This window comes from Athalia rosae, chromosome 3 (genome assembly GCF_917208135.1).
Source record: "Athalia rosae chromosome 3, iyAthRosa1.1, whole genome shotgun sequence".
NCBI lineage: Eukaryota > Metazoa > Arthropoda > Insecta > Hymenoptera > Athaliidae > Athalia > Athalia rosae.
The window spans coordinates 22,364,854-22,383,185 of NC_064028.1; the positions used below are offsets into that span (position 1 = coordinate 22,364,854).

Sequence of the window (18,332 nt, forward strand, 5' to 3'; positions counted from 1 at the left end):
ATTAATATAATATTATACAATACTCTCGGATCTGGTTTTCCAAGAAATCGTGACTTTGGAGTCTTTGACTTATTTAACGACAAAAAAGCTTTTCTTTCGATAACTTTGAATGGCTGAAAGAGCATTTTTTCACTCACCCTTCTTTTAATTACCTTTTCCTGTTCGGTGATGATCAGTCATCCAAGTATGACGACGTGAATTAAACGTAGTAATTTTTCAAAAATAACAAACGAATGTAAAAGAATGATTCATAAACTACAGACGGTAATACCGTATACGCGTAGAAATTAGAATTGAATAATTTCCAAAGATATACATAATACAGGAAACATCCCGTGGTATTGCAGCGACGCAATAAAAACTGGATGCGCAGTTTTATTTGGGAGTAAAAATAAAGTGAATAAAAACGTAGGTACGTACGTACGTTCCAGCACGGGGGAGATAGGGGGTGTCGAAAGACGTGGTTGAATAAAATAGTGAGTAACTATACACAGCATCTTTTTATGCGCTTCTCGGCGTTTTTCTCCCCCTGCAGATCGAGACCTTCAACTGGCATTAATTTACCAGAAAGCATCGTCCATCTCCCGTGTTAAATGATTTATTTCAGGATCGTATAATCCGAAGCCTATAGGTACGGGGTACCTGTGTACGTGTACGTATGCGTCGCGGGATGACCGTAAAAGTGTTTTACCATCCACCGTAGGAGAGAAGGAAAAAAAGAGTAATATAAAAAAAAGGGGAACGAAAGAAAAAAATAAATAAATAAAATACATCAGCAGTAGCGCGAGTACTGTACATGTACCGTGCGAAAGCTCGATTCGTCGTCCTCTCGTCAAACTAGTATATCCGTCCTTCTTCCCATCCGCACGTGGAGGACCCTCGGAGACGGAATGTATACCTATATACCTGTACCTAAATTTTAGGGGTCGAAGTCACGTATGCGAATGTCAGGGGCTGCTGGTCCGTTTTACTAGTGTTGGTGGTTGAAGTAAATGAAACATATATAGGAGAATCGAACAGGTAGGCGTGGCTTGAAAGGTACGAGCTTGCGACGCAAACGCGTCAAGTTTCGTCGCAAGCTTTCAAAGCGACCAATCAAACTGCGAGCTTTACGTTACCTTCGACTCTCGGGGGGTGGAGCTCAGACTCAACACGCCTATATATATATATATAAAAAGTATATGTATACGTGTACATAGCTTAAAAAAACTGGCACGTCAAACTTGCAAGCACATAGAACCATTTACGCGTGTACTATAGGTAAACTGCAGATATTTCGACGCTCTGTAATTTTCAAATAGGCACACGCGTGTGTTGGTTCATGGAACTGAACAAACGAGATACTTGGAGGTCAAACAAAATTGGTAGTACATACTTGTCCATTACACTACGTACATATATTTTTTTTATCAATATGTGAAGATAAAATTACTATCTATTAATACGGTTCTGATGAGTAGTTCAAAGAAATTTGTCCCTGCGCTGTTAAAATTCCTTGAAGTCTCATTCTGTCTAATTATTTTCTTCTTCGATCTTGTCGAAGAAAATTATTTACTCAGATCATTAGAAAAGTAGTAATTTTTAAATAACAAGCTCTTGACGTGGTATTTTTTTCCCTTCGAATCCAAATGAATTTTTATTTCGTTTCAAATGAAATTTCTAGGCACATTGTACACGTCGGTATGCGAGTTTCGAGATTGAAAGCAGGTGTAACTAATCGAATACCCGCCACAATTCGGATGGCGTTCGGAAATAATTTTTCAACGTTGTTTTTGTCTATTACCTATTCAGAGTCTGCGGTTTCGATATAAAAATGATATAAGATGAGAAAAAAAAAAAAAAAACTGTATCGTACACGCGGTTATGTACATGAGGTATTATGTATCGGATCGCATTATATATTCTTACGTTGTATTGATTTTGCGTGTCGAATTGATCACGCGGGGAAATCGCGCCGATGCGACCAATGTACGTGTGATTATACACGTATATATATATATATATGTATCGGCTCCAGTTTGTATCACGAAATAGTTTAGTTTTGTTGTATAATCGTGCATATACATAATGCGCGGTTATAACTCGACTATAGTCACGGCAAAATTATCCAGCGTTTATTTAGTCGCATACACGAAACTGCGCCACTGTTAAAATCGGTGTAATCGTCACGTAACGTTATCACGGGCTTTTCGTTTCAAACGTCCGTTCATTCAATTCCGTCTTTTTTTTTTATCGTCTAGTCCGATCCAAATCGACCATCCGAGGTGCATGCATCGCCCAAATATATTATACTTCATCACGCTCCCCGTCGATCGTTTCGATTTTTAATTTTCGTAAATTATATTCAATTTCGCAACACGGATGTTCCGCACAATAAGATCCGGCTGTATACCTGTATACCTGTACGAGTATGTGAGTGAATTATTAAAATTGATGGCGCTGTTAGTTTCGTAAAAAAAAAAAGTTTGTCGTTTGAATAACAATGAGAAGCTGGGGCATATCTTTTTTTTTTCGAGCTTGTCCTGCGGTATTAAAAAATAAAAAAAAATCATCATCGTTAATATCCATTTTCCCACCCGATTTGTTCATTTTTTGCAAAAAGGGAACAAAAGAATTGAAAATCGAAGATGCGTATTTATAATTATAACGTGGACAAAGATCGTGATCGTTGAATATTAATACAGTATTCTACGAATCTAACAAGCCAATATATGACAAATATACGAAGCGTGTGCACGTATACTATATTATCCTTCGTTTTATTCATTGAATTATTTTAAAAGTTTACTCACATCACTCTTTCAAACGTCACCGTTGACCGCAAATGTGGGAGAATCCAAATTTTAAAAGTTGTTGACGTACCCGTACGTATACTACGTACGTAGGTACTTATGGCCATAATACGGCGTGCATGTATAGCATATGAAATCAGATTTCAGCCACCCGCGAATCACATGCTCGTATAGTTGTAAGTTTTTTACGTATATACCATTTTTTCATTTGAACAACTAATGTACGCGAGGCAAACATTGTCGAATAAAAACCGAAAAATTGGGGTCAGCTGCAAGTGCCTGTCATCATCGTCGTTGATCGACTATTGCAGGACATTATATCATACACCTTATCATCTGTTTTCAATTTTTATCTGCTACATTCTCTTTATTCCAATAAAAATTAACGAAAATAAGTCTAAGAGAAAATGGTTCAAAACGCGTAGCTCGCAGGGAAAGTGTGGAGAACCTTATCGCGTTATAGCTGTGGGTTTAATTTCTGCAAACTTTGCGACTTTTTTTCATTCAATATTTGCGTCAACGTACGCGTAATACTTCTTGAAATATTTTCGATGTTTGATCGCGTGTTGAAAGAATACTTCCCATATGTTTCTGCTTCGAAACCATTTTCCTCCCTCCTTTCGGCGCGACCTTTATACCCGTATCGTGTGCAGCATTGGTGTACCGTTTTTGGCGGTCTACACGCTTCGTACGTATGATTCAAAGTACATTTTCCGAATTAGAACTCGATGAGCAGGTAGACGTCGCACGAATACGTGTACTTGTGTTAATTGAACCGTTCGAGCTTATGGACAACACGCGGCATAATGTCGTCGCGCGCGCGTTAAGGTCATACGTGACAATCTTGCGCGTTACACGGTACCTACCCGTGGTTTTAAGAACCGGAAACCCGAAAACGGAAACGTGATTTAATCTTCCGTAGGACTTGAACCCGTCGCCGTTCGATCCAACTGTGGGGGAATATCATTATTATACAGCCGCTATATATGCGTATTCAACGAACGAAACCATCGAAGTCCTTCGTCATTTCTTCCTGAACTTCCTTCTCTCGTATCCTCAGACTAAAAGATCGTCTGCATTTTATATTTAGATACTTCAGTTTACACGTATATCTTATAACCGGGCAAATAGAGTGGAACTCGACGACACAAATTTTTTTTGTCTCCTTTTGTTCTTACGAAGGCCTTTGATTCGAACATGTAATAGTCAATTTTTGTCTTTCATTTTTTTTTTTCAAACTTTTTGGAGGAGCTTTATTTTAGAAAATATTTTATTATTCGAATGATCGCGATCGTGTTTTACGTTTTACCTCAAATGACCCGATTCGCCCCACTTCGTTGTATATTTTTACGATAAACTCGATAACTTTACGGTTACAAAATTTCGTTTTGTCTCCGAGAATCGGGAATCACAGCCGAGAGATAATGTACATTATTATCGTCATTTTTATTATTATATACCTACGCACATCGGACAATTGCGTGACATGCACCCGGCGAAGCGATGGTGCGGTGGCGAAATCGGTAAGAAAAAAATTTTCCATGTATTTATAATAAACCGCGAGATCGAATAAGAAGAATAAATAAAAAAAAAACTGATGAAGAGAATGAAACGGTCGTTTCATTTTTTTCGCTCTCATTTTCCGTCCACCATACACAGGTATACCTTTATGCGTGTGCGGAAAGACCTGGGATTCCATGAGAAATGAAGTGGGGAAATGATAACGAAAACCGCAAGCTCAGCTGCAGATTTGGTTTGCTTAGGTGACGCGAGAATTGACTGAAAAAACAAAAAGTCAAAAATCAATTCGCGAACGGAATATATGGTATGGATATACTATTGAGCGCAATAAATATTTAGCAAGGTTTCGAGTGTGCTAAAGACGTATAATACATTAACGCTAATTATTGATTCTTTTTATTTTATTTTTTTTTGCAGGGAAATTCTAGGTACACGCACCTACCAAGTGATGTTTGAAGTAACAACATCGCGTTTATTCGCCAGTTAATTTATCTCATTTTGTCGATGAAAAATTAATTTTTCTGACCACTCTTTGGGTAGCGTTGTATCTGAGAATGAAAAACTTTTTTCCTTGCTTCATTCTCCGTACGTGTATCATGCAACATTCAGAGGTAATTTTGAAATCGCACGAACGCAACGTTAATCAACGAGGAATGGATTCTAAATTACGCCACTAAGAAATGATTCTTATTTTTTACATTTCTCAAATATTGGTCTCATTCTGAATTTTTCATTTCCTTTTTTTCAGCCGATTTCCTTCAGTGTCTCTGAGAATTACGGCGACGCAACGAGGAAAGGCCGGTTGCGGTCGTCGAAATTATTAACAACTTATATCGATCAATAAGGATAAATCGTATACGTATATACCTGTACGTACTTCGATGTATTACATGAAGCGATGCCGTTGACGCCATCGTCCAATGCACTTGCACCAGAAGTGCATGACTCGATTCGACGTCCCCCTTTTCTCGTTTCTCCATTTCTTCTCTCCTGTTTTCCGCGTCAATTACCGATCCAGCCGCAGATGGGCTCGTAGAGCTGCGATAAAACGAAATTCAAAAACAAGCACGGTTGATTCGTTTTTGACGACATGAGAATCGCGATTATAATTTAACGCACACGCACACGTGTGTACGCCGCGAATTTTTCATGGTCGCGTATGTTGTTGGTATTCGACGAAACAAAAAAAATAATAATAATTACACCGGCCCACCGCCGCAATTCTTGCCGATATATAACAGCTACGATATTTGTAACAAAAAATTTTTCTGACGATGCGCGTAGATTGGTTACATAAAAATGAAATTTCGCATTCGTGTACGCACCTACATACGTACACGAAAATTAATATCGCAATTCGCACAAGTATGTATTATATGAACCTGGTATTTATACACGAACACTCGTACGTTGATAACGTGTTTCGCAACATTATATGCCTGGATAGATATAATTAATTAAAATAAACAAATGTAATTCTTATTACGTTGCACTTGAGATGGAAAATCATAAAAGGTAGTCCAGACAAGCGATTGCACGATCGATCGATTGGATTGACGACAATGAAAGGGGCAAAAAATCTGTAAATAAATGATACAAATTAATAAGCAGGCTTCGCGTTGAAACTGATCGGTCTCGTAAAAGAGAAGAAAGTTTCTAAATCCGAAATTCGTAGGAGAAAAGTATCCCCCTAATAGCTAGCGACACGCGACAAGTGCGTAGACGTCATTCTCGCGTGCAACAATTCCATTTGGTGGTATTTGAGGCTGCAACATTTGCGAAACCGTGGCCGATGTGTGCGGTTATAACGTAATCGACGGTCGCGGGAAATTATAACGCGAAAAACTTACCGGTCAATCGGTGGAGTCGTCGTTAAATGACGTCACTTGTATTGCGAGTAGATCGGAATGCAGCTCTGACATAACATTACGACGACATTTCAGAGCCGCGCATTACCCGTTATACATATACCTGTACCGGCGTTGTTCCGCGATGCAAGAGTAACAGCAAAAGCAACAGCGGCGAACAGATCCTGCTGATTTCCCCCCAACGAGTAAATACAGACGATACCGGTATAGTTAGCGATCACGCATGTGTGACCGCTACCTTGCCTCTCAATTATCATCTCACCGATCCAAATAATAAGCTAATCATTATTTAACCGTGGTAACGAAAAATATGTACGATAGTGTACACATCGCCCGAGTAGCCAGACGTGGGCGAAAATAATTTGTGAGTACGATATAAAAATTACTTTCCATCGGATCGTTGATTGAATCGCCACGATTCACCGTACGTGATGTACAACGAAGCAGGCGCCACGTCGTAATATAATGACAAATTTAATGATGATTCGATCGAAAAATCGGTAACAGTCAACCGGTTTTCGTCACGCCGTCAATCTTCGAATCTCGCGGGAGAGGAGAATGAGAAAAAAAAATAATAAGCGAATGGATAAACAATCGAATGGAAAGAGGTACGGATATTCCGGAGCCGGAGATAAAAACTCATAGTGTAATAAACGGGTGCGTCGTCGATGAAGTATTTCTCGACTACATGTTTTACAGACGATCGGTATAATTATCACGTGATGGAATGCCTAAATCACGTGTCTCGGACATAGCGTACGAACCTCGCCTGCATCTACACCCGTAAGTATAACAAATAGCTTCGAGTTTACTGTAATGGAACTTTGGAGAGAAAAAGAAAAATCGGGACAAAAAATAGGATGAAAAAAAAATAATCGAGCAACAACAAACTAAATGGAATAAAATGAAACGAAGTTGTGACGACAACGCGACACGTGGCGAGGGTTTTACACGTTCCGCATTTTTTCCCGATCATTTTTACAACCGTACGACAGAACTTGTGTAAAGACTACCGATAAGCGAGCGATATGCGTGTGACACCACAGTTGGTACACACGTATTCTTCGTATATCTACGACGCGACAATTAAGGTAAAGAATATGAGGACACGGATGTCGGAATCGGTCTAGCTGGACTATCTACCAGGGGTACATACGCACGAATACATAGGTGTAACCAGCGAGATCGGTATGGATGGCGGAATGCTGGACGATTTATATCGGTCGAGTCGTATGGTTTGGGGGGAGGAAAAGCGGGGTGGATAAGGAAAATAAAATGTTGAGACTGGATCGGGCGAGGCCGCGTATCGCGCATTCTTCTCATTTGTCGTCTTCTTCTTTTCCATGTTCAGGGTTCACGTTAATGTTCATTTTCATCCTCGTATCGAGGATCGTAAAGCATGTGGGGGCACGGGGCATCGGGTCCCCTCTGGGCCCGACAACGGAGTACCGGGGAAGCGCGATCCCGCGCTCTTTGAAGCTCTCCCCACTACAAAATTATATTCTCACCTGTCACTCAATCAGCTTTAAAGGCTCAGTCAGACCACGGATCGATTCAGTTCGGCACCACGTGCCGTTAAAAGATACGGGAATCGGTACGATCCGCTCACAGGAGCAGTAAAAAATTTTAGTCCAACATTGACATAGACAGAGAATTGGCAAAAAGATACAGAATCACACCATTATACCCACCGTATTGGTCGGTCTGTTAGTGACGGTAATTTGACCAGCCGATTTCGAACCGGGGAACGAATATCGGAAAATCATTTTTCGATATCCCGGGACTTTTTTACGAGTTATACTTGTTCCTCTTCAATTTTCCTGCGTCGAAATCGTCAGGGCGATTTCACGATAATCGGGGGAAGTAGTTGCAAGAAAAGCTCATACCGCAGCTTTATCGGTGTGATCGGTAACCGAGACAGTGCAGAAATACGGGGATACGAAACCGATAAAAAAAAAAAAAAATATAAATAAACTGAAGGTAGACAGAGAGAGAAAGTTTCGTAGTTCTTGAAGACCCTGAAAAGTTTGCTGTAGGATCAGACGTCGTGATGCATTTGAAGTTATTTTCCTGCTGGAGGAGAAACGCCGGTCCTCCCGGTACCGGGGGTGCAGTTCGAGAAGACGATCGTCAAGTACCGTCATCGGTCGAAGACGGTGTTACTCGTGACACCGTTGTGAAAAAGCAATTTCAAGAATTCGATCTCCAAGAATCCCCGAATCTCGAAAGAACGAGACAATGGCTGCAGTTCGCTGCCGCTGTCAGTGGTAAGTTTTCGATGATATGAAAATTTCGTCCAATGAAAAGAACTCTGTCAAAACGGAGGCGAATCACGCAACGGGGACTCGGTGCGATATAGATCTCGGAGTGTGCCGATTTGTTAGAGTAAAATTCGCGGTCCTTGTTTCAACTCAATGGACAACCACCGATAAAAATAGTAAAGCAAGACCTTGAGTCACCGTAGTTCAAAATGGAACGGTCATCTCGTACGTTTTGTCCTTGGGATATTTTCATTAAGAAGAGAGAAAAAAAACAAAGCGTCTAGCATCTTGACAGGTACAGAGATTCTCGTACACGTATCTGTAGTGGCACTTGTCCGTAGAGCCTCTACTCGTCACTCTTACATGTCCGTAAACCGTCTACTTTAAATATATTTTGCCCATCGTCTTCCTTTTCTCTTCTTGCAATTTTTGAAGATTTTTTTTCGCATCTGCCACTGTGATTGCGGTCTACGCGTACAATTATTGTACGACCGGAGTTTGAAGACGTTAACTGAATAATTGCCACTTCCTGCACAACACGTGCGAACAAAAAATGAGAACAAAAAAAAAAATAAATAAATAACAATCGAAGTGTTACCGTCTGAATTTACGTCCGCATTTTTTTGAAAATGCGTTCAGGCTACCCGCGAATTCACTGTCATTTATTTTTTTGCTTCGTCGCGATGATTTCGTTTATTTGTTTATTGATTATTTTTTTTTTCGTTAATTTTAATTGGCGCCACAAAGTTTCTATTTTCTCACTCGATGTTTTATAAATAACTGTCACTACAAGGATAAATTATTGAACAATGTGTAACGTGTGTGTGTGTGTATATGCGATATGTATACATAAATCTGCTCCGTAATCCTTGATAGATGAAAGGAATGCGTCTAGAGAAATAAAGAGGCAGGTATAGCAATACCATAGGATTATACGTATAAATGATCTGATTGATAATGGACTTGAATTAATTCAGCAAGTTTGCAGACGAACGTGATCCGTTCGTTTTTGTGTGTTTCTTTTTTTTTTTTTTTTGTTTGACTTTGTAGTTTTGCTCCAATTGTAGGCTGTAACGTGGTGAGATTCAGATCCACAGCTTTCTAACACTCTCGCGAAACTAGTATCGCGAAATTTACTTTGACGTCGTATCGTTGCGAGTGGTGGTGGTTATGCGATTCCACCTAAATACTGTAGTAATTACGTGAAATCAGCTGGACGGGTCGAACAGGAAGTCGTTCCAATAATTGAGGGTTATTAACATTACGTGCGTAGGCATATTATAAGTGCCCGCTGTAGTGTTTTATATCTCTAAAGACCATAGATAATACGGTAGCAACTCATCAAACTGCATTCCGATCGAGTAAAAGAAAAAAAAATAAAACAAGAAGAAAAAGAGGAAAAAAAAAAAAATGGAGTGGAAAAAGTACAAGGAATTGAATAGGATTTTCCGCACTTGCCTCTAATCGCCGACTGGGGAATCGGAAACTCAGGAACTGTACGTCGCGTCTCATTATCCTCGAGGTTTTATTGATATACCATAATCCGACCACCGGAAGAACTGTCAGGATTCGAAGGATGATCGGAAATTCTACCGGTCGTCTGTCGGAGATCGCGATCGTTATACTTTTACATTATGTACTCGGTTCCGAGTATATGTACACGTATGGCGTATATCCGAATCGGATCGGTATTCCATTAAAATTGTACGAACGCGCGCGAAATGAATCGTTAATTAATTCCTGTGTATCGTTCGAACGTACGTACGCGTGTGCATGTACATTCCGTTTCATACCGTAATACCCCATGCGACCGTTAATCTGCACCGCGAGTATGTGACGTAGAATATCGATACGTGTACGTACGTGTACGTACGCGTACGTAGGTCTAATAACTGCAAGTGGCGTTGACGCCCCGTGGCCGAGATTCTAACGCTCGGAGTGCCGGTGACCTGGTTTTCCTACGGGTCTTTTCGATCGTCGAGACATCCCGGTATGAATGCCGAGTGTAACGAAACGCGTTACGTTACGTTACGAACGTTGGGTACCTTACTTCGGTTTACTTCAGTTAACTTCACCGTCCCAGACGATACGTCGCGACGATACAAGGAGGCACGCGAAGCCTCTGCCTTCTTCTACCGTGCGGAGACGTTAACGATCACACCGAGACACCAGACGACCGGCTGTCTGCTACGACGCGATACGGATTCTCTCTCGTAAGATAATCGCCCGCGTAAAACCGGTTGCGCAATTCCTCGATACTTGAAATTCACCTGGTTAATTTTATCGTTGTTGTTCGAGATTTTTGCTCGCTTCGCTTTATACCGAGGTGGTGTCCGACGTGACCATGCGATCGAGCGTCTCGGAACGTTCTTTTTTCTTTCTGTTTGTTTTTTTTTTTCCATTTCAATTTGTTTAATTTTTTTTTTTTCGACGATATACACCTAGCATTCCGTACTACGTCCTCGTGAAACCCGGTGCAGGTGGTCCGGCTTTCGAATCCATAAAGACAATAATTGATTATTATTTGCGTTATTGTTGTTATAACCGTAAAGGCAACTTATTTAGTCGGTTGGCTTGGTATTCGCGGTTTACTGTATTGTCGCACGTGTGCATTACTGTAACTTCGTACACCGCTTTCTCTCGCGATGACGGTCATCCGATTGTACGTTCATACGTACGTACGTACCACGCCGATTTGCGATTCGCAGGAAATCCCTTCATATGGATAATCCCGCGAAAGGTTTTTTTCTCTCCGTCTCTCCTTCGTCGCTTCTTTTTGCCCACACCTAATCGGACGATCCCCGTGGACTCTCCCTCCGCACTGTTATGGTCTTAGAAAACTATCAACTATCGAGTCAATCATTGGCTACATTTTAAACGTGTCATAGATAAGTGCCTACCGGTCTGTCGCATGTCTAACGTCGTTTATGGAGCCGGAGAGGATCGTTCGGTAGAACGCAGATCGCTATATATCGGCTAGTAGAAAATCAGAGATTTGTTGGATAAAGGTGTCGTTTTAACTGACCTTTCGCAACTAAGTCGCCGTTGGCGATTTGTCAAAAATAAAAAAAATGAAGGAAAATAAAATTAAACGGATCGATTAAAGATACGATCCGGAATCCGGTTTACTTGTTGCACGCGAACCGATCGGTATGAAATAATTGAAATATTTTTTTATTTTCAGCCTGCTTGGGCGTAATGGCGTGCGGTGGTCACCTTGGATGGACGTCACCCGCCCTTCCACATTTGACGGGACCAGATTCCGAATTCCCGGTGACCAAAGCGGAAGGCGCCTGGGTAGCGTCGCTCTACACCCTAGGAGGAATTTTGGCCTCGTTCATAAGCGGTTTTTGCGTCGATCGACTGGGAAGGAAATTTTCATTGCTCGCGTTCGCACTACCGCAACTCGCGGGCTGGGGTCTTGTCATTGCCGCAAAAAGCGTGGTGACCCTTTACATCGCCAGATTCGTAGCCGGCATAGGTCACGGCGGTATTTACAACGTGGCTGTCATATACCTAGGAGAAATAGCGGACAAGAATATACGCGGAGCGCTCGGTACGTTTCTAAAAATGTCTACGAACCTTGGAACGCTTTTTGTTACCGCTGTCGGTGCTTACTTGCCGTATTGGCAGTTGAATTTGGTGTCGATGGTGGTTCCACTGACGTTCGTAGCGACCTTTGTCTTTATGCCGGAAACGCCTTATTTCTTCCTAATCAAAGGAAGAGACGAGGAGGCCGAACAGTCTCTGATGAAACTGAGGAGAGTCAATAAACCCGAAAGCGTCAGGGAAGACATAACTGCCATGAAAGACGCGGTTATCGAAGGTCAAAGATCGTCGAGAAACGCGATATTCGAACTAGTCGGAACCAAGGGGAACAGAAGAGCCCTCGTCATACTCCTGGGACTGAAAGCGACGCAACAATTCTCCGGACACATGGCGATCGTCGCTTATACCCAGGAAATATTCAGCCACAGCGGATCGTCCCTCGCACCGAGTCAAGCGGTCATCGTACTCGGTGGCGCCCAATTGGTAGCCGGTTTCGTCGCCGCCGGTTTGGTGGATCGCGCCGGAAGACGACCCCTGATGCTGGTTTCGGGGATAGCGGCCGCCCTCGCACTGGCGATCGAGGGATTGTTCTTTTATCTCAAGTACGAAGCGGAGGTGGACGTTTCTTCGTTCACTTGGCTTCCGATCGTCGCTCTGATTGCCTACGAAGTGATGGTCGCTCTCGGCATAGGTACACTGCCCTACGTACTCCTGGGAGAATTATTCCCGACGAATGTCAAGGGTCCAGCTGTGGCCTGCGGTATAATAGTGGGCTCGATATTCGCGTTCGCGGTCGGACTTGGATATCAGGCGATAAATTCAGTGGCTGGTATTCACACTACTTTTTGGATATTCGCAATTTGTTGCGCATCAGGTACGATATTCGTTTTTTGGCTCACCCCAGAGACCAAGGGAAAAACCTTGGAGGAAATACAAGCGGAATTGAACCCTCCGGCAAAGGTTGTACCGGGTGCCTGAATAACAAATTTCCAAATAACCACACGGAGATGATCTCGAAGGTTCTGGTAAACCCATCCCTTCAATCATACAGGGGTGTATCAGAACGAAAATAAAGCTGCTGAACTGGTTAAAAGATTTTACATTTTAAATAGTTCAGAGTTTACTACTAATAGTCGGAGGAACCGAAGGAGCCGAGGGAATTCGTTGAATCAAAGAAAATGAAAAACGTGAGGCCGAGGAGACGCGGATAGATATATAGAGCCAAGGAACAAAGAGAGAGACATACAGAAAACGAGAGAGAGAAAGAGTTAGAGATGGAGCCGCGTTGAGGATAATTTCATGAATCCTCGAAGCGCCCATAAATTTTGACTCGTTGTTAATAATTACCTGTGTTGCCAATTCAATTATGTACGCACTTGCCAATATTTATTGTAAATAAAATGTTATTTATCTGTAAAAATTGAAATTAATACAAAAAGAAAAAAAAACTTGTACACGATTAAGTGGGGCGAATCGAAAAAATGACAAATTGTGTTTTTTCATGTGACAGAGGTCCAGTTTTTTAACCCACTTTCCCTTACACTAGAATTGACGTTGAAACGTTGAACGTTTTTTTTTTTTCACCGATTCCTTTGATCCTCTTCCTTGTCCGTATTTTAATTTTACTCCGTCTCGTCAGTTTGGAACACTCCAGTCCCCGAGGCAGCTAATAACGAAAAATTCAAACTCACCTTGTCAATCGTTCGTACAGACCATTTAGTTGTAACGGTCGAATAGACCCGCAGGCATGAACTTCCGATTGGCGAACATCCGCATTGCCTTCAGCGCGTTTACATATCCTGATATTTATGTACCTAGTCGTACGCGTGATTCGTTACGTTGGTATTGCAACAAATCAACTCGAAGCTTGCAGTTTACGAATCATATCGACCGCGACAATGCACCAACTTAATCTCCGTCGTCCATCGTAAATGGAGTTAATTATTTTAATTTTAATTGCGACTCGCAGAAGCCGACCCGAATTATAATTGAACACGTTTAATAACAGCGACGTATTTTAGGCACGTAGGATAAAACACACCCCGCAGGAAAAGATTTCTCTTCGTTCGTGGCAATGAAAGACGATGGAACAACGAGAAGGAGAAAAGTAGAACGAAAAGAAGTGCAGGAGCAGGATATTCAGGTGGATTGGGTCTCGATTTATCTCGTTGGAGGGCGGATGGTAAAGCAAACGAAATATTTCGGATGCCGTCAGCGTATTAATTATACCGTCAGCATAATCAGAAGTACGTTCGTGTCTATGAACAAAGTAAACTTTCTACCTTCGCACGGTCAAGGGAGAAATAGGAGAGACGAGAGTAGGTATTTTTCAAAGAACGGAACGAAATAATCGAATGACATCTAATTAAGTGAGAAAACATCGTCTCGTGCTAAATCTGATTACGGTAGTAGAGTGATCCGGAAATGTGGATAACTCGGATCCCGACGAGGACACCAATTTATAAAATGTACACGTTGTATAGCGTTTAGGTTTTCACCATAGATATACTATGGTTATACGTTAAAATAATTACGATAATTAGAATAATAACAAGAACAACATCCCGTGTAAATCGAACTCGTCAATTGTTCATTTTCATTGAATAATTTCAAAGCCAGACCTCCTCATCCGCGAAGAGACCTTGTTAAACACGACGATATCGACGCGGTTCGATATCCGAAGGAATAAAAAGGAATCGGAATAAAAGAAAAACGCTTTAGCCCTCAGTTTCTATTTCTTTTCCTTCTCTTCCTTTTTTCAAACGCTCCGCGTACTTGAAACATCTGTGGAATAGCGACGATAATAACAACGATCTTCGTCAATAAAATTACCGGGTATTTATTGGGAAGGATATATCCTTCGAGGGAAAAACTGTACGAGGACGAGGATTTTTTCGATATCGATCATCAGGTGCGCATTAACTCAGATCCACGATGATCAAAAAATCAACGAATCGTCATCGACGCTTTCCATCAATTTCGTTCACAGGGTTTCCTTTTTTCTTTTGTTGTCTACTGATCCGTCTATTTTTTACGGGGGTAAAATTAGCTGATAGGTTGTAGTAAACAGTCGATATAGGCTAGACATTAATATCAAAGTATACCCCACTTGCCTCTCGATTCGAACAAAGCCAAAACAAGCAGATATCTTTATTCGACTTAGTCATCCTCAGCCACGAATTTCTATCCAGCGTATTTTTATCAAACTCATCGCTGTCCAAAACTTGTGATATATTGCCGCGCTATTATACGTTCAACAACTGATCATTGTTGGGACGATACATAGAATAAACATTGCCGAAAGAAAAAAGAAGAAGAATCGAATCACAATGATAGGCCATATAACGTACAAATGTCGGCATCTATACATTTCGCTTCTTTTTTATTCCGTGTCGAGCCCAATGTCTAATGGGATTTATCGGACACACAACTTAAATTATATATATATATATATTTGTCTTAAATTTTGTCTCTGTCTTTTTTTCATCCATTTTATGTTGTTAATTTTCTTTTAAGGCGTTGAACCTCCATCACCAGCTGGATGTGTGGTGATATTTTATATTTTAGTGGTAGTGGTAATATAAACCGGACCTAATTTCATGCAGTTTTATGAGGTGGACGTGTACACTTCTACTTCAGGGGGTTTTTTATACCACATGTCACTAGTTCGTCGTTCATTTTATGTACCTTTAGTAGACCGTAACTCGTCGTATAAGGGTATTACCGGGGGTTAAAAGATCATCCAACGTATGGGGTATAACGGTCAGAAAAATACCGGACACCGCGTCAAAGACGGAACTGGCTAAGTGGAGGAACACCGTGGAAAACACCTAAAACTGGGCCTAATCCCAACCCAGCGGTAACATCCCTTGGCGCGGCGTAATATCCCACCTCGAAATTGGAAATACATGCGACAGTGCTTCACCTTTTATTATACGTCCGAGAGAAAATTGGCTAATACGTCTCAAATTGGAATGAAAAAGAAATATCGCGTGATTCGTTCGACTTGTCCGACGACTTGTGAGTGTGACGAGACTTCCGTGAGAATGAAAATTCGCCGTTTGACGACGAAACGAAAAAACGACGAAACGTTAATGGAGAATATGCATATCGCTAGATCGGTGGAATAAATTGGCACAGTTTCCGAAGAAGAACGTCCTCGTGTGCACGTACACGTGGGAACGACGTGCCGTTCGTATTGGCGATTGATGATTGACAATCGAGAATGGCAGACCGTATAGAGTCCGGCGGCTTGACTGATGGAATTTAAGTAGTTGTGGTAGTAGTGTTGAAATTATACAGATCCCGCATACGTGGATTTGTGTAATAAACCGGAAATTAAAACTAGTACTGTACACTGTGATCAGATTATAGAGCTTATATACACGTCAATTAAACCGTTGCATGTACGTACTTATAACCGTACATATGTGTACACGTACCGTACCACCTGTGTGCGGAGACAGGGACAAGGCCGAACGTCGTAATGCGAACGCATTGATTTTCATTCTTTAAACCGTCAATCCGTGTCCAGTGATTTTCATAAACCGATTACGTTTCCACCCGATTCACCGAAACCTAAAGAGACCTGCGAACAATATACGTTATACGTGTTCAATGGAAAATCCGTATGAAATTTCACCATTAAATCCGTAACACCGAAAACGTCTCATATACACCGGGCGGGCGTGTAAATCCATCTGATGCCAGCTAATATCTTGATCCCAACCCCGAGAAATAATATCCTCCTCGTATATATATATATATATAGACGTAATAAACGATATTCCGGGGCTGGCGATAGTAGTCGGCCGCGGTACCACGTGGACGAGGATAAGGGAAACCGAGGGGGCGAGGTCTGCCCAGTGTGTGTTTACTTTGGAAGTTTGACAATTTAGTTGATTGCGACCCGTTAGACCCACGGTCCAATCTCATCCGTTGCATCTTTCGTTTCTCTGTTCCATTTTTTTTGTTTTTTCCATTTTTCTTTCTCGTTATTTTTTTTATTTTTTTTTGCTTTCGATTTCCAAACTAATTCCCCTCACCCCCGGTATATATAGATGCCACCAGCACTTGTGAGTTGCCAGAACTGTCGGAATGACACCGAAAAACAAATTGAAATAAGACACTCCTAGCTCGTATGTATATATGCGCATGATTGCCCAATAATTGTACAGTCGAACGACGATCTTATCGATCTTTTAGTTTTTATTTTTTTATTTTTTGTTATCTCTTTGCTTTCTAGTCTTCCTCTATCTTAATATATCTGTTATATTGCCGGGATGATACAGATAGACAAAACTCACACGAAAAAACTTTTTACTTGTTTATTCATTCAAACAATATACGCGATATCTCGCGGGTGTGGTATATATGGGACGTTTCTTATCGAATCAGATTGAATTTCTCTTGATTGATAAAAAAAATTGATAACGCTCGTGCGGCGAGTGAAAGAAAAATAAGTGCTCGGGCACATCGTTGTGACGAAATGATGGATATTGTTTTATTTGTTTGTTCGATTTGATTTGATTTTTTTTTCTTTTATTGCGATCGTTAATCGATTTCCACCGCGATTAAACATGGATGTAGACGACATGGTAATATAATGAATATATGATAGCCTCAAGCCAAGCGCCCGGACGTCTTTTGCGGTAGTTTGATTACCTTATTTATACCATTCTACGTTTACCGTTTACCATTTATACCAACAGGCAGTGACAGCCCCATTACCGAATGCTAATATAAGAATCCTCCGTCCCCCCCCTCCCCCCCCGAACCCCTCCGTCTATAACATTGCACACTCGGAGAATTGTGCCTCATTGCACAAAACGAGGAAAATGCTCTTTCCACTGCATACATTATTCCCATTATTATCATCGTTGTTTGTTCGCCTTTCATTTCGTTAATCTCGGATATGATGACTATATCATTAACATTGCTCGTGATAGGCGCAACCAATTAATTATTTTCTCCTTTTTTGTGTAAATTTTTCGAGTCGTCGATGCGCATGGTGGGGAGAAAATAGGGATAAAATAATGTAATGATAAACGAATAGCTGATCAAGATTCTTGGCGGTAACCCAGCGAACGTGTGTAAGTATTGGCACTCTCGAAAAAACTTCGAAGAGTTTTAACTTTTGAAATTAAGATTTTAAAAAGTTGACTTTGACAAGTTAACGCGTGAAAGTCGATGATGGAGATGAAGATGAAGAGGAGAATACGATTTCATCTTTTCCCCTGCATTCGTCCTGTTGGATAAATATATTTAAGTGGAAAGAATTAAGCACAGAAAATATCGTTTGAATGATGAAATTTGTCGAGTCGAACGCAGAAGACGGTACA

At 41.2% G+C, this 18,332-nt stretch overlaps 1 protein-coding gene and 1 long non-coding RNA gene across 3 annotated transcripts; one reads left to right on the forward strand and one right to left on the reverse strand.

Moving 5' to 3' along the window:
* Positions 1 to 1,615: 1,615 nt before the first annotated feature.
* LOC125500358 lies at positions 1,616 to 6,598 on the reverse strand. The gene is made up of 2 exons (XR_007277700.1): positions 5,191 to 6,598; positions 1,616 to 4,571 (listed from the first exon to the last, which is right to left on the reverse strand). It is a non-coding gene; the product is annotated as an uncharacterized LOC125500358 (long non-coding RNA).
* Positions 6,599 to 6,787: 189 nt separating this feature from the next.
* On the forward strand, positions 6,788 to 13,194 carry LOC105693182 (facilitated trehalose transporter Tret1-like). 2 transcript variants are annotated; one of them, XM_048653052.1, is made up of 2 exons: positions 6,788 to 6,964; positions 11,627 to 13,194. In XM_048653052.1, the coding sequence occupies exon 2, from the start codon at positions 11,641 to 11,643 to the stop codon at positions 12,967 to 12,969; it is 1,329 nt and encodes a 442-aa protein (XP_048509009.1). In that variant the 5' UTR covers positions 6,788 to 6,964; positions 11,627 to 11,640; the 3' UTR covers positions 12,970 to 13,194. The 2 variants fall into 2 exon arrangements, with proteins under 2 accessions (XP_048509009.1, XP_012268371.2); XM_012412948.3 differs by lacking the exon at positions 6,788 to 6,964 and adding an exon at positions 7,733 to 8,448.
* The last annotated feature ends 5,138 nt before the right edge of the window (positions 13,195 to 18,332 follow it).

Bases quoted from the DNA above. Each gene is read 5' to 3' on its own strand.
- LOC105693182 (XM_012412948.3), top strand. From the start codon at position 8,232: ATGCATTTGAAGTTATTTTCCTGCTGGAGGAGAAACGCCGGTCCTCCC. The intron at 8,449-11,626 runs GTAAGTTTTCGA...TTTTATTTTCAG, and splicing joins GTTCGCTGCCGCTGTCAGTG to CCTGCTTGGGCGTAATGGCG.